The 16,513-nt window shown below is 36.6% G+C and overlaps 1 protein-coding gene across 11 annotated transcripts in view; it reads right to left on the reverse strand.

The window, feature by feature from the left end:
* Tlk1 (tousled-like kinase 1) overlaps positions 1-16,513 on the reverse strand; it is a 113,410-nt gene that overhangs the window by 30,993 nt on the left and 65,904 nt on the right. For 10 of the 11 annotated variants that reach the window (XR_003952263.1, NR_156420.1, XM_006499189.3 and 7 more), the window contains 7 exons: positions 14,075-14,150; positions 11,041-11,087; positions 8,836-8,931; positions 7,036-7,125; positions 5,836-5,928; positions 2,535-2,645; positions 2,104-2,240 (listed from right to left, as the gene is read on the reverse strand). Coding sequence is in view for 8 of the 11 variants with exons in the window: in XM_006499189.3 (XP_006499252.1) it covers positions 2,104-2,240; positions 2,535-2,645; positions 5,836-5,928; positions 7,036-7,125; positions 8,836-8,931; positions 11,041-11,087; positions 14,075-14,150 (650 nt within the window). In the remaining 3 variants the exon portion in view is untranslated. Of the gene's footprint in view, positions 1-2,103; positions 2,241-2,534; positions 2,646-5,835; positions 5,929-7,035; positions 7,126-7,594; positions 8,932-11,040; positions 11,088-14,074; positions 14,151-16,513 lie in introns of those variants that run through there. The other variant, NR_156421.1, reaches the window with a different exon arrangement.

Below are 16,513 nucleotides of genomic sequence, written 5' to 3' on the forward strand. Positions count from 1 at the left end.
AGGGGATTGCAAGTTCGAAAGAAACTTAGGTTACAGAGCAAGCCTTGCATTAACAGTTGGGGGCATGTGCAAAGTGCATGTGTGGGGTTGGTCAGAAGACTAGGTCCCAGGGATACAGCTCAGTCTGTCAGGCTTGCTGCAAGTGTGTTAACCTGATGAGTAACCTCCACAGCCACGAAAGGAACTTGTGATCAGCCTTTCTCAGCCTAAAATACATTAAGCTTATTCTGATTGTAATCATGTTCCTTTTAGGAGTGGAGCACTTGTATAAGACTCGTGAGCCTTTTGGTCAGATTCCCCAGAACCTCACAAAAACAAACAAACAAAAAAATGTCAATGTATTTAAAGGGGCTAGAGAGATGGTTCAATGACTAATTATTCCAGAGGTCCTGAGTTCAATCCCCACCAACCATAGGATGGCTTATAACCATCATGAGATCTGATGCCCTCTTCTGGAGTGCAGGTATACATTCGGACAGAGCACATACATACATACATACATATACACAATCTTTAAAAATGTATTTTTAAAAAGAGGCCATAAGTACAAATAAACAGTCTAGAGGTAAATAAAAAATTAATGGGAAGGAGATAGAACATATGTCCTGTTATTCAGGGATCGCAATCTGGTTCAGAGATTATTCATTAACATTACTAACTTTTCATTTATTTATTTCTCTTCTCAATTTCTAACCAATCTGGGTTATAACAATGAACATAAACATCATATGACAACACACAGTAAGTCCTCAATTAGTTCTTATCAGTGATAGGATATGAAAATAACTTTGCTCTTTTAAGAGAAATATAACTACTGACATAGCTAATAATATTTTATTTCTTAAATTATTTTTCCTTTATTTTTATTTTATGTGTTCTGCCCGCAGATGTGTCTATGTACCAAGTGCATTCTTGATGCCTGATGAGGTCAAAGAGAGAACCCTGGATGCCCTGGGACTGAGATGAAAGATGACTGTGAACTGCCTTTTAAGTGCTGGGAACTGTACCTGGGTCCTCTGGAAGTGTATCCAGTGCTCTTAACCACTGAGCCACCTCTCCAGTCCCTAATACTTTAGACTATGTACATAACTGTAGGACAGTCATGGCTGAGTTTAATAGAAGAGATTTTTGCTCACAAAATATTAAAAATTATGGTTTTTATCTCAAACCTATTTCCTGCTTTCTACTTTAGCATTCAGAATTTTATCTCAAGTATCCATCTTGTTAAATGTGTGAGTTATTGTGTCTGAGGCAAGGCAAAGACTCTTTTCCTTAGGCACAGAAGTCAGGTTCTGCTGATTTTAACAGCTAAGAAATGGGGAAAAAAGACAAAAGTAAAAAAGGACACGCGGAGGTGTGCACCTCCAGTCCCAGGAAGCAGGAGGCAGCAGAAAGATCAGCTGAGTCCAGGAATTCAAGACCAACTTTAGCAGCACAGCAAGGCCCCATTAAACATAAATTCTAGGAGACAGAGGCATACACCTTCTAGTCAATACATGTACATCACCACCAGGAATCTGTTTTTATTCTTCTAGAATATTCTTTCTAAGTCAAGTAGAAAAAAATAAGGGTTGAGCAAGATTACTCAGTGGTGAAGAAACACTTGGCGAGAAACACCGAGTCCCAGTCAGAGTCCCTAACTCAAAATACAAGGTGAAGAGCAACTGAGGAAAACATCTGACACTGACCTCTCACCCACACACACAAAATGTTTAAAAAGTTTGTTTTTTTTTTAAAAAAAGGAAAGTACATTGTACTCTTTAGATGAATGCTAATTATGTAAGAATTCTGTTAAATATTGTAGCTGTGTTATCCGTTTGCTATTCTTTTCATATGTGCTAAGTTTTAGGAATTCAAATAGTAAATAGATATTGAACCTAATTTAAAATTTATAATCCTTTAATGAAAGAAAATCCAAACTAAAAAGTGCAGCAATGAGGCTGGAGAGGTGGATCAGGGCTTACAAACACACATTACTCTTCCAAAGGACCAGCACCCGCAGCCCAAAGTTGCCTGTTACTTCAGGTCTGACGCGCGTGCGCACACACATACATACAAACACAATCAAAAAAATAACTTTTAAAAATTGTAAACATTACTAACTTCACAAGATTCTGAAATGCAAAACCATCTGTCCACTGTTCTGTAAAGGAAGCGCCGTGTCTAACTGTGGTAAAGTGCCCAAGGCGCAACCGATCTTGCATACTCTTTTCTCTGCTAGACAATTTTTCTTGTGTACTCTGAAAATGAGAAAAAAAATCATTATAGTCATTCAAAATTTTCCATCCATCCATCTATCCATTCATTCATTCATTCATTCATGATACAGGGTTTCTCTGTGTAGCCCTGGCTGGCCTAGAATCTACTCTGTAGACCAGGCTGGCATTGAGCTCAGAGATTCATCTGCCTCGGCCTCCCCAGGGCTGGGATTAAAGACATGAGCCACCACCGCCAGGTTATTCATTCAGATTTTAAAAGCATGAAAGGAAGAGCAAACTACTACTAAGGGAAAAGAAAATTTAGTAATAACTCACCTTTTCAATAAGTAGTTTCTTGCTCATAGATATGCACTTATTTAATCGTTCTTTGTATTTTTCAAGTAATTTCTGTTGATCATCTATTTGCCGCCTGAGATCACAGTTGGCCTACAACATGAGTAGAAAATGAAAGGTCTAGAATCAGTATGTATGAAAATCTTAGTGATTGTTTTGAATAAATTAAATAGATGAGATAAACAACAATAGTCTATTTACTATCAAACATTAACTGCATAGTAGAAAGTACCAAAAATTTACACACACATTCTGGACATTTATGTGTATATTCTAAGGTATACATTTTTGGCTGTATCACCTGAATCTAAGCTCAGTTCCTTTATTTGTAAATAAGAAGTATAACCTAGTTTAAATGTGTAACATATGTGTAACACATGTAAGAGGAAATGTGAATTTCTTCTTTTCCACTGCCAGATCCTCTCAAACATGTTCTGTACTAGGTGTAAGGACAACACTGTCATTTGCTGACCCAATGAACTCCTTTCACCACCCTTCCTTGAACAGGATACAGGTTCTGTTCACTCTGCGGGTTGCTATTACTCAAAGAGGAGACTTCTCTCTAACTCCAGGGAAGTCTGACTAGCCTATCACTACAGGAGGAGAATCGCGTCTGTGGCCTGCTGAGATACCCCACACCTCAAATATTCTGAGTCAGGTCTGAAGGAAAGCCTAGCAACTTCACTTTCTCAGTCAACGCCGCTGCTAAACACTAAACACTGAGACCCCAAGCATCATTGCATCCTGCAGAAATCAAACCGTGTGATACTTTTAAAATGTTGGGAGAAAGTAAATGCCAACTTAAAACTACATGGTCAATAAAACTGCACATCAAAAGCAACAAAGAGAGACTTAGCACAAACAGATCCTCACTTTAGAACAGACAAAGCCTCAACCTGGTTTGAAAACCAGTATGGATGTTTAACTTGAACAACTGACCTCAAAATTTCCTTAAGATTCCAGATAGCCAAAACAAAGAGCACTTGTTCAACTGCACATCAAGGGTGTTCTCATGGTGTCTCCCCTCTACTCGTGTGTGTGTGTGTGTGTGTGTGTGTGTGTGTGTGTGTGTGTGTGTAGTGTAGAATATAGTATAGCTCAGGCTAGTTTTAATCTTATAATCCTGCTGTCCTCCTCCTGCCCCCAGTGTACTGGGTTTATGGGCATGTACCATGTATACCATATGTCAAGATTTAATATAAACCCACGGTAATTACAATCACTCTAATTTTCTTCTTGCATAATAAAGGAAAAGATGCTTAATTCTAAACTGATATGAACCTAGTCAAAAGACTACAGTTCCCAGCTTCTCTTACAAAGAAATTTAAGTAAATTCAGTAGAATATTCAAAAAGGATACATAGAGAATTGTACCTTTTGTGATTCTTTTCCCTGGTTATCTGCTTAGAACACAGACACCGTGACTGTGACTATTTTTATTTTGTACCCACAGGTGACCTTCAAGATGGAAGCCATGCACTGAAGACAGGAAGCAAGCTGCTGAAGGAGCCAAGGTCTCATCAAATTGTGGGGCAATTAAATCTAGGTGGCTGCCACTTCTGTTCTTTCTTAAAATACACTTCTATCTCATGTGAAGTACTGTTGTTTATACTGTGTTACTAACAAAGACAACTGCAAAATGCTAAAATAGTGTTTCAGGATTGATCCAGTAATACACAAAACAGAACATGGACATAAGAAAGAAATAGGTATACTGCATATGGAAATAAGATTTAATGGTAGAGCCTTAAGTATAGAAATGAACTTTTTAATTCAACTGGATAATTGGTTATATAGGAAGAAATTAAAATGAGCCTCGTTTTTCAGTAAAGAACATCTTTAGGCTCTTACAATCAGTTCCTTTGGAATCTTTGATAAAGTATACACAAACTATAAACTATAAACTGAAGATAATTAACATGTAAAAACAATCATCAAAAAGAAAGTATGATGTAATGAAAATACATTCCACAAAGTGGAAGAAGCCAACATTTAAACAAACAAACAAAAAACCTAAAAACTAGAAAGCTAGGAAACATCCAGTCTAATAAAAAGTGAAAAGGTGGCTATGGATACGGTCCAGAGGTGTGGCACTTTGCCTAGCATATGGGAGGTCCTGGGTTTGTTTGATCACCAGCACCAACACCAACATACACACATGCATGCACACACACAACTATAAGGAAAGAAAAGTAATGATGAAGACATGTATCATTGATGCCAGAAGCGTAGGTTAGCAGTAAGGGCTGTGACAGAGCAGTGTTCCAAGGTTACAATGGAGTCACAGATGTTGGTGCTATTAAGCTGTGGTGCTACTGGTTCACAGTGTTGGCTTGAATTACAATAGTTGGTAGAAGCTCTTAAAATTATCAACATCCAAGCTACATCAATTTAATCAGAACTCCATGGGAGAGAATTCAAAATTAGTACTTCCATCAGGTAGGTGATCCTAAGGAATTGCAAGGGAAAAGAAATCTTGCTTTATGCCTCACTCACATTCTAAGTATACTTTTAGGAATGTTTTTAAATGTATTGTGTATGTGCATGCATGATGTATGGATGCACAGCCATGGCACGTGTGTGTAAGCTGCAGCTTTGTGAGGTCAGTTCTCTCCTATGTTTATGTAGGTTCTGGAGATCAAATTTAGCAAACACTTTTATCTGCAAAGCCACTTGCCAAATACCTTAGATTTATTTACTTACATACTTTCAGATTTACTTTCTGTGTATATGAGTGTTTTTGCTGGCATATATATCTGTGAAGCACATGTATGGAGTGCCCAAATGGGCCGGAAGAGCAGTTCAAATTCCCTTGCCAACCCTAATTTATTTTTAAAAATAAAGCTTCCATTAAAAATCTTACAGGATTATGGCAGTAATGGTATCTGATGTCAGGCAGAGAGCAATAAACTATTCAACAGGAAATGGGTTATCTGACTAGAGGTAGATGACCAAATAAAAAATTATAAACCTACTTCTATTTCTTCAACAATTTCTCAATTTCACACTCAGAGAGCTAATCACCTATTCTGACTTTAAAGTGGGTATTTTCAACATTTGTCTTTTATTTTAACTAGGAGTGTGTATATCTGTATACAGATGTGTACTTGCTTGCAGAGGCTAACCACTGAGCCATCTCGAGCCCCTAAAGTAGATTTTCAATCACATACACAAAAAAGTTTATTGTTTTTAAATACAGAGCACTGTCGTATTTAGTATTTTCTCAATAGTTTAACTGCTGCCAAGTTAAATCACATGACTCCTTCCCATGACATATTACTCACCCTGAGCAGATCATCAATCCGGCCTTCCTTCTTCTCCAGGTCTTGATTTTTAGTACTTTCTAATGCTGCCAATTTCAGCATTGTAAGATCAGTCTAAGTGAAATAAAGATATTTTTTATTATCTCTACTATATACACTATATATAAATGTGAGGGCAGATTTTACCAATTTCAAACAGTCGAGAACAATAGTTTGTGGTATGTAAAAAGACATCCCCAGACATCTTAGTGTAGTTTTAAGTGTAAATGCTGAAAACCTTGTATACAACTTATTAAAGCTCATATGCAAATGTTCACACTATATATATTGAGGAGTGTTAACTTTCGCTTTGTAAAACCAGCTTTTAAGCTGTTTACAACTGACAAGTAAAGACTGCTTCTATTTATCTGATGGGTATGTTTTGATCATGCTGACCTTGAACTCTTAAAGATCTACCTGCCTCTGCCTCCAGAGTGCTGGGATTAAAGGCATGCACCACCACACCCAGCCCACACACAACAGTTTGGACACGACCCAGGAAAAGTAAAGAAAATATACTGTTATGGAGTCAAGGTGTTCCATCAACAGATCAACTCTCCAATTTTAAGTCTGAAAAAGCATTAACTAAATGAATGAATCAATAAATGAATAGCGGTGTAAACTAGGAGTACAGTTTAGCCACAGAGCATCTGCCTGATACTTGCACTGGTGCCCAAATTCAATCCCTGGCACCAGAAAGCAAAACAGAAATAAAAAACTTTCAAAAACGTACGATCTGTGTTCAAAATTCATAAAACTGATTAATATTAATAGTAATAATGACATTAATATATCTAAGTAATTTGATATAGTGGTATAAACATATAGACACTGAAATGACTTTAGTATTCATTTATAACCAACACAGCAGCATTATGAAGATACTGACTACACGCACACACACACACACACACACACACACACACACACACACACACACACACACACACTGTTTTACGGCCTGAGACATCTGCTCAAGTATGTAGCAAAGGGCAAGCTGGTGCTAAGTTGAATGCTTCAGTTCCTCTTATCCTGTAAATGTTGTAGTCTAGTAAGTCAGCTCTTGCGTTTAATTTTGCTTTACAATTATATACAGAACAAACCATAAACATTTTAATTGTTAATACAACTGGCTAGATTTTTTTCCTAAAAGTCATAGGAAAATTTAAAACTATTACTTACTTGAGTGATCTTAAAGGATAACTGCTTTGGTTGTACAACAGGGTGGTCCCCGAAAGCTAATGCAGTAGGAGAAGGGCTATTCGGTCGAACCTGAAAATTAGGGTAAAATTTCTACCATAAAAGTTTCTACTCAGCAACAATTATTTAACATTTCTGAAAATGTTTATCTTGTAATACCTTTAAAACACTTTTAATCATCATTAAGTCATTCAACAAGCATTCTTGAGTACCTCCTGTGTGAGAACCAGAGTGAACAACCATACATTTCTTGACCTAAAGAAGCTTAGATTCAGGTCCACAAAAGCTCAATGCTTTATAAACAAAGTATAGCCAGGACAAAAATATTACAAAGATCCTCATGACTAAAAGAAGAAATCACAGAGCATGGTGCCTCATGTTTTTAATCCCATTAATTGGGAGGCAGAAGCAGGTAGATCTCTGTGAGTCCTGGGCTGGACATACAGAGACCCTGGGAGTGGGGGTGAGAAAGAAAGAAACAAACAAAAATCATAAAAGTCTAGATTTTTTAGTACTAAAATAAAAATACATAGTCATAAGTGCTCTAAAAATCACACATTTATTAATGAGTTCTACGGTTTAAATCTGTAAACAGGGATGGTAATTAATGTCATATCAGCTTTCAAATTTGAATCCTAAGCCTTCCTTTGCAAATGTCCATGTATGGCATCCCAAGGAACAAAATGGAAAGACTTGACTAAGTATGTCTACAGACAATGAGTAAAAGAGGATATAATGAAAGGGTGCTTGAATAAGTAAGACAAAGTCCAATTTTTTACCAATTTATAATTCATCTTCAAATTACAGAAAGCTAACATTATTTTTCTGGTTAAATAGTCAACCTCCAAGTAAATGAAAAATAAAATTTAAGATGCAAAACAATGTACATAAAAACTGTGTCTTAAAATGTTAGAAACAAAAATGTTACAGGCTAATTCTAATAACTTTTTTCTATGCTGAACTGAACAGCCCATCTTTTCCTTAAAATTTCCCCTAAATGATTCATGATTATTTTCATGTTAAGAAATTTAACCAAAAACAAGGCTAAAAGTCAGAAATTAATAAGTGAATAAAAAGAGATACTATAATATTTATGATAGCCCACAGACTCTACTAATTTTTTTTTTTTTAGTAGCAAAATAACATTACCTGGATACAAACAATCAATGCAGGAAAACTTCAGCTTAAAAACTCACTTAAAAAAAAAAGTTAAGGTGTTCAGGACGGCCCTCGACTCTCTCTATAGTTGCTGACTCTAAATGCCTTGGAATTTAACTTTTATTTATTTAATTATTTATTTTATGTGTATTGGTGTTTTGCCTACATGTATGTCTATGTACCACATGCATGCCTTGTTCCTGTGGAGGCCAGAAAGTATTTCAAATGCCCTGGAACTGGACTTAGAGATTTTGATGAGCCAGCATTTTGAGTGTGAGAGATTGAACCTGGGTCTTTTGGAAGAGCCACCAGAGTTCTCAAACACTCAGGCATTTCTCCAGCCTTGATCTTGACTTCACAATTCTCTTTCTCTTTTAAGTGGTGGGATTACAGGCATACAGCACAACACCTGGCTAAAAAACTCAGGTTCAAGAATAAAAGTTCCAGAAGAATCAGGTCATTAAAGAAGATTCAACTATGTCACTGAAGTGATTCCCCTTTTAAAACATAAATATGACTATATAAACGTATATACAAAACAAAAGTAGCACATTACAAGTTATTCAATATGTATAACCTCTAAGACAAAGACTACGCATTAAAACCTTGAACAGTAAAGCTTACAGATGAGGAAGGAGTGGAATGTGAGTGTGAGTTCTGCGGAGAACGGATTGCTGGAGGGATGCCTCTTACTGGACTCGAGCCATTTCCACCTTGGTACTGCGAAAAGAAATGGGAAAGCACAGTTGCTATTTCAGACTTGGCACTAAGGAATTAATTCAAGTATATCTCTTTTTATTTCTAGTGCTGGGGAGTGAATCCATGGCCTCACACAGATGGTCTACATCCCAGACCTAATTATGCTCTGCTTCAGATAAAAACCAACCAGTAATTTAAATGGGTGCAGAAAAAGCAAGAACAAGTTCAGCTATATAAAGCCTAAGACTATATCATATAACAAATGATGCCTAATCTTCTGAGTGTAATTTGTTATACTGTGGTTTACTCAATGACAAATAAATCACCCCCAAAATGAACATATTTATTTTTTTCCTCCAAAGTTTAGCAGTTTCCCTATAAATTTTTCTTTAAAGGAAACCAGTCTCTAGTCTCAAAATTTTAAAAATATTTACATATAATTTTAGTAAACACAACTACCTTAGAATCATTCACAAGATCTGTTATGATATCCAAATATTTGGTACATTATATAAAATAATTATACAGGACAAATCTTTTCCCTGTAACAACAGAAAACTCTCTACAATCCCCATTCTTTCTTACGATAGATATGCAACTGCACATAGAAGCCAACAACCTGCCCCACAGTGATCTCTTCTAGCTCATGCTCCTATTCCAGGAGCAGAAGGGACGAGTGCACTGCTGCTTGGCTGCTCTAGGAGTACAGTTTATTGTCTACTTCACCACTTATTAATTTTAACAAAGTTTGATATGAATGGCAGAGATGGAAAATGGCTAGGGTGTTCACTAAACAACTTTCTGCAACCCAATAATTTTTCTTTATTCACTTTATCTAGGGCTAAGTTGATCATCTAGCACATAGTAGGTATTCAAGAGACTATGATTATTTGAATTTACTATGATTACTTGAACTTATCCCTACCCTGAGCACAAGTTCTTAATGATATTAACCCTGACTGGCTTAGCTGAATAAAGGGCAGTGGATAATTTGGGGTTAGAAACAATTTTACAAAAAAAAAAAAAAAAAAAAAAAAAAAACACTCTCTCACCCACAAAAAGAAAAAGAAAAGCTTTGGAGATTTGTGTTGTCTGAACTTAGCTCTTGTCTTAATCGGCCAAATCTGCTCTTACAAAGTGAAGACAACCTTTTCTACTGAAGAAATAGCATTTGTTGTTTTAACAAGCAATCAATATTTTGAAACAGAAATTGGAAACCAAAAGAATGCAGAAACAAGAACATAGTCTAGATTAAGAAAGACTGAAAGCGGGCTGGCTAGAAGGCTCAGCGGGTAAAAGCACTGACTGCTCTTCAAAAGGTCCTGAGTTCAAATCCCAGCAACCACATGGTGGCTCATAACCACCCGTAATGAGACCTGATGCCCTCTTCTGGTGCATCTGAAGACAGCTACAGCGTACTTATGTATAATAATAATCTTTGGGCCAGAGCAAGCAGGGACTGAGCGAACAGAGGTCCTAAATTCAATGTCCAACAACCACATGAAGGCTCACAACTATCTGTACAGCTACAATGTACTAATATACATAAAATAAATAAATAAATCTTAAAAAAAGAAAAGAAAGGGGGAGGGGAGGGGAGGGGAGGGGAGGGGAGGGGAGGGGAGGGGAGGGGAGGGGAGGGGAGAGGAGAGGAGAGGAGAGGAGAGGAGAGGAGAAGAGAAGAGAAGAGAAGAGAAGAGAAGAGAAGAGAAGAGAAGAGAAGAGAAGAGAAGAGAAGAGAAGAGAAGAGAAGAGAAGAGAAGAGACTGAAAGCATGGCTATTTTTTTTTCAGGGCTTAAGAGTCATATCTCTTATCAATTATTTAGTTTCCATCCACAGGGCTCAATGTTGGTAGGAAGGTTCTACTGTTACTCCAACTCATTCTGTCATCCAGGTAGCTACTTTACTTCATCTGCAAAAAGAACACTAATAGCTAACTTTACCTACAATATGGGTTGCTTAACCAAGACTATAAGTACTCTAAAAGTTTTTCATGTTCCTAGCAAAGAAATACTGCACAAAGTTAACAATATTCTCAAATGTTGACCTTGTGCTTCAAAGAAATGATTTTCAACCTGCAGAAGAACTACACTGGATTAGGAACTAGAAATAATTCTTAATAAACTTACTTCAAAATAGTCGCTGATCTTATGGCCACGTCCCCCGATACTTTTTCCTAAAATATAAAAAATAAAAATTATATAGATTTAAAGGCCAGTCATGATTATCTAACATTTATTACATCAAAAAGAGCAAAGTGCCAAATTAAAATATAACTTATTTAATTAGAAGCATATAAAACCATTTATTTAAGTGTGGCATTTTAATAAGGTAATGATGAGGATTTAAAATACTAATAATCTTTAAACATTTATAAAATCTAATCAAATCACATTTTAATAGAAATATGCCAATTTATGAAAGTAGTAATTGCTGAAAACTCAGATAAATAACATTAGAAACCCCTTGTCTCTTTCTCTCTCAACCCTCTCTCTCCTTTGTTGGAGAGTGGTTAGGGATTGAAGCTGAGGGCTTCAGCTATGCTACCATTGAGCTGCATGGTCAATCCCTCATCAAACGGAATTTGATCTTTAAAACATTACTAATGTTTCTTAATAATCTATTAATCCCAGAAAAGAAGAAAAAACAATAAACTAAAAAGACAAATGGCAACTTTGTATCTGACAAACTAAACCACACTTTGTTAAGAATAGTAGTGAAAACCAGCTTTGGATGATGCAAACCCAAATCTAATATGCTGGGCAGACAACAATATGCTTATTGTCAATGTTATTTTGTAAAATATGTTCTGATTTTCTTTGTCTTTTTTCTCTTTTAGTTAGGGTCTCACTGTGTTTTCTAAATGATGTAAATTTACAGGATGTATGCTTTAAAAGTCTACTTTTAACAAATTGTTCTTAAGACCATATTGCTAAGGAGTCTTCTGACAGGTCACACCATTCTTTTTATGTTCTGCCCTAAAATGCAGTTCTATGAGTTTTAAAGAACCATTTTGGAAAAAATTAGGACTTGGAGACAACAAATGCTATTAAAATTTTTTGAACAACAGTTTCATATCAATTTAGTTAAGTCAGACTAGATTACAGAGACTGATCCCAAAGGAATGTTCTTTTCTGTCTCTGATAACATCCCTGAAAATTCTGAAGAGATACCATTGGCTAGTAAAGAACACAGAGGGTTGCCAACCTAGAAGCTATTTCCCCAATTCTTTTCTTCTAATTGAAGGTAAATTTTTATCTGTGATATCCTTTCCCATATATGTGACATCTAAATTTCAGGATATAGCCCTACTTCCATTTTGTCCTTCCCTCATTAGAAAGTGAATTTTAACCAAGAACCACTCCACCAAGGTACATTATTGTTAAGGAGGAAGATACTCCGCTGTTTGTTAGGTTCAGAAACAGGCCTGATTTCCTGAAGCAATGGCACTTCTATTATGTATTACTGGTGGTGGAGTGGAAATATGACTTAAAATAGTCATGAGGTGGCAAGGGGAGTTTGCTTCTGGGTTTGAAGCTCACTGTACGGAAAGGCAGGGTGGGAAACACACTAAGCTAGTGTCATTCTAAAGCAATTGTTCAGTGAGGAAGAAATGAGGAGATCCAATTTAGGCAATCATTCTCACCCAGAAGGTCAGGCATTTCTGTGGGCTGCAGATCAGTCAGAAAAAAAAAAGGCCTGGGTTCATTTTTATTAACTGTATTTAGTGTCTGGGAGTACATGGGTAGCAGGCACAGGATATATGTGGAGGTGAGAGGTCAACTTGCAGATGTTGGATCTCAAGTTGTCAGGCTTGGTGGCAAGTGCCTTTAGCTACTCAATAGCTCCCTAAAACACTAGTTCTTAAGGACAAGTTAGCTAAGCCACTTCAGAAGCCCACCTTATTTAGGGGTTTACTTTTAAGATTGTCTGAGTCTGTTGCTGAAATGAGTTAATGTACCTTCACACTGAACTTACATGTCCACTAACCACAGTTGGAGGGCCTGCTCCAAGACAAAAGGAAGCAACTGTAACGTCAGATCAAGCACACTATACACCTTTAAAAGGCCCTAGACAAATCTGTTCTGTTTCCCAGACAACTGCTATAGCACACCCTTTGATGCCAGTGCTCTATGTAAGTGATAGGCAGTTCACAAGACTGGCTGCAAAACATGCAACTCTTATGTATACAGGACTGAGGAACCCCAGTTACTGTACATCTTTCCAGGGCCCAAATTAAACAGTACCAGTTGGTTATAAGAAATCATGTCTTCTGGTCCGAAGTGCTTGGTGTGTGATCACATAGATTAAAATCCAGATCCCAGAACTGACGGATCCCAGCATCCACATAACAAGCTCTGCATCTTAATACACCTGTAACTCCAGGTCCCAGCAGAAAGGGGACTGGAGGGTTACTAGGGCTTCCTGGCTTCCAGCCCAAGCAAGAAAAATGAGCCCTAGGTTCAGGGATGTTCTCTTCCTCAAAGAGGCAGAAAGTGACAGAGGAATCCTGACAAACAACACTCTTTCTGGCCTGTGTACACAAGCACAGATACACTCATCTGCAAGCACATAGGCACAAGCACCACACATAAAAGCACATGTGCGAGTGCGTATGCACGCACGCATGCGCGCACACACACACACACACACACAACATACACACACACACTTTTTAAAGAGTATGTGTAATATAATGAAAATAACTTTTTAGTTTGCATCACAAAGTGTAGATATATAAGAAAGGATGAAAATAGGCATTACCAAAAACAGGTGCTTTAATGAGAATCTAATTATTCCTGTAATTGTTTTTTTAATAAAAAAGAGAATGGGTGAGCTAGAATGGAAAACTGAAAGGAGATAAAGGAATGCCTACAAGATTCTAAGCCCCAATAAACAACACAAAAATGTCAAAGTCCCCAACAGTAACCATGAGCTTTTTGTACTTCCTAGAGTACAGTCCTAAGCTATTGTAAATACAAAGAATGTAAATTGTAAATACAAATTGTAAATTTAAAGAATATTGTAAATACAAAGAACTAGATGGAAAACTTCCAAACCACAAAGCCACTTATTCAATAGTTACTCCCCTAATTAGTTAAAACTCCGAGTAATGGATTGTTCGATGTGCACAGTCTCTGAAGGAAGATGGCATCTGCTTACCCTGACTACTTTCATTCTGACTTTCTGCTTTTCTCTTTCTTCCCCTGGATGACTCTGATTGTTTCTTCTCTGGTGTCTAAGGAAAATAAGTTAACAACATTTTAAATTACAGTCTTAATATGCAAAATCATTACTATCAATATAAAAACCATCTTACTTTTGAGGCCAAATAAAGCATTCAATGGTGCCCATAGGATACAAATTCAATCAATGACATGCCATTTATTTAGAAGATATAACTGAGATTCACATTTACAGAATTTGTCTTAAGGAAAAATGAGAAATCTGAGAATAATCAGACCTTAATTTTCTTAAGTCAGAAGAGAGGAAAAATTAACTTTTTCCTGTTTTTGTACTATTCATATATATTTAGTCTATAAAAATTAAATTTCAATAAGAAAATAGAGACAGACAAAAACTGACATATTTAACCCAAACTAACAAACCATTCACCTGAATGCCTGGCAATTATTATTCAAGAACAATTATAGCAAAGTAATAGATTATGTTTGGGGTGGGGTGGGGGAATCTTACTATGTAACCCAGGTAGCTATCTACCTGTTTCTCTCTCTTGAGTACTGAGATTAAATACTTGCACCACTATACCCAGCTGTATCTTTGAATTCCTTACAGATAAACATTCTATCTTCTTCCCACCTCACCCCTTCGCTACAGGGCCTACCATGTTATTACTGGACAAACAGATGAATGACTAACAACTTATTCATGGTTTGCACTACTAGTGCTATACAGCAAGAGTCAAAGCAAATTTAGTTTTGTGCAGCCCCAAAGTCCAAATGCTCTTTAAATTCTCTCTATTTGACATGCTACATGCCCTGGATCAAAATCTAAATGAATTAACTACAGGTATTTCAAAACATTACTGTGTATTTAACTATCATACATTGCCTGCTAAGTTTTTCACTTTATAAACCATAGATTTATTTTTTAAGGAAATCCTGTTAATCTACTTTTAAAATACAACAAACTAGAAATTCTGTTAACATCTTTATGAAGAATCCTAACCATATATTAAAATAAAAACAAGTCCCTCAGTAATGGAACTTGCTATGTAGACCAGGCTGGCCTTGAACTTACAGTAACCCTCCTGTCTACAGAGTAACATTCTGTCTCACGAGTGTTGGGATAAAAGGTGTATGCCTCCTCACCCAGCCTACAATAAATAAATCTACCACCCATTGTTCATAGTAAACTAACACCACACTAAGTTTAAAGCACACCAAAGCAAGGTCTTATTTGAATTCTATATTTAGATTTTGACTAAACCACAGCAACAGAAATTATGAAAATAATAGTAGAATCAGCAATTTTTATTTAGAAGATACCATGTTCTAAATGGTTCACTCCAAGGAACACCTATTTAGATAGTCTGAGAATGCTACATTTCATTGGGGGAATGATTTATCCCAACACTCGTGAGACAGATTTCCTTAGTGCAAACCATTAAAATGCTAACATTCTGGCCATCATAAGAGGGCTGGAGTGAGATTATGGTATATTATATACAAATTTGCAAACGTATTTGGGAAAACATTCATTACACAGTTCACTCAATAAGCATTTTAGAATAGTCAATGTCTTTTTTAAAAGACAAAATCATACTTAGTGAAGTTTTTTCTTCTTCTCAACACAATTTCTCAGTAGGGAAATGAAATACACCTTTGGGGAAAGGGTCAGTTCTTCTAAAGGAGGTGGAATAGCGATGTTATGATTACAGTAAAGAAGGAAAGCCAAGAGGTTTATTGCAAATGAGATGTGAGTTTGAGAAATGACAAGGGGGGGGGGGACAAGTCTAAAATCATTTTAAACTATAAAGTACAGGAGATGGGAACCAAATGGTAATGTCCAGAAGGACTGTATAAAGTAAGGGAGTGAAAGACAGAGACCGTGAAGCCACAATATACTTATGTTAGCTTGTAAAGTGAACGCTGCTAGGATGTCCTAACATTTCTCCTTTGTGAGAACCTTTCACTTTGGACATACTTGGAGTTGTATGAAATGAATATCTTAATGAGCCATGTACCATGAATTTCTGAACAGACTAATAAACCCTCGATCCAACATGTACCACAATTATAATCAGTGTCATGTTACACCAGAAATCCATTTGCTGTCAGCACTGTAGGAATGTGGGGACTGGCTAAGGAACACACTTGGAACACAACACCTGCAGTACACTCAGCACACAATGATATCAGTACACACCAATCAATTCTCTTATGTCAACAACTACCCTATTAATCATCCCAAATGTCCATATACTTTGTTTCAAAACTTTAATTATGTGTCATAATGTAAAAGGATTAGTAGCTTCTGCCCTCATAAACTTAAAAGTAATTTAGAGGATGTGCAAAACATTTTCTATTTATGGACACCCTTAACACTCTCTCTCTCCCACAGAACCTACAGTTTAGGCCA

This window comes from Mus musculus, chromosome 2 (assembly GCF_000001635.26).
Source record: "Mus musculus strain C57BL/6J chromosome 2, GRCm38.p6 C57BL/6J".
Lineage (NCBI taxonomy): Eukaryota > Metazoa > Chordata > Mammalia > Rodentia > Muridae > Mus > Mus musculus.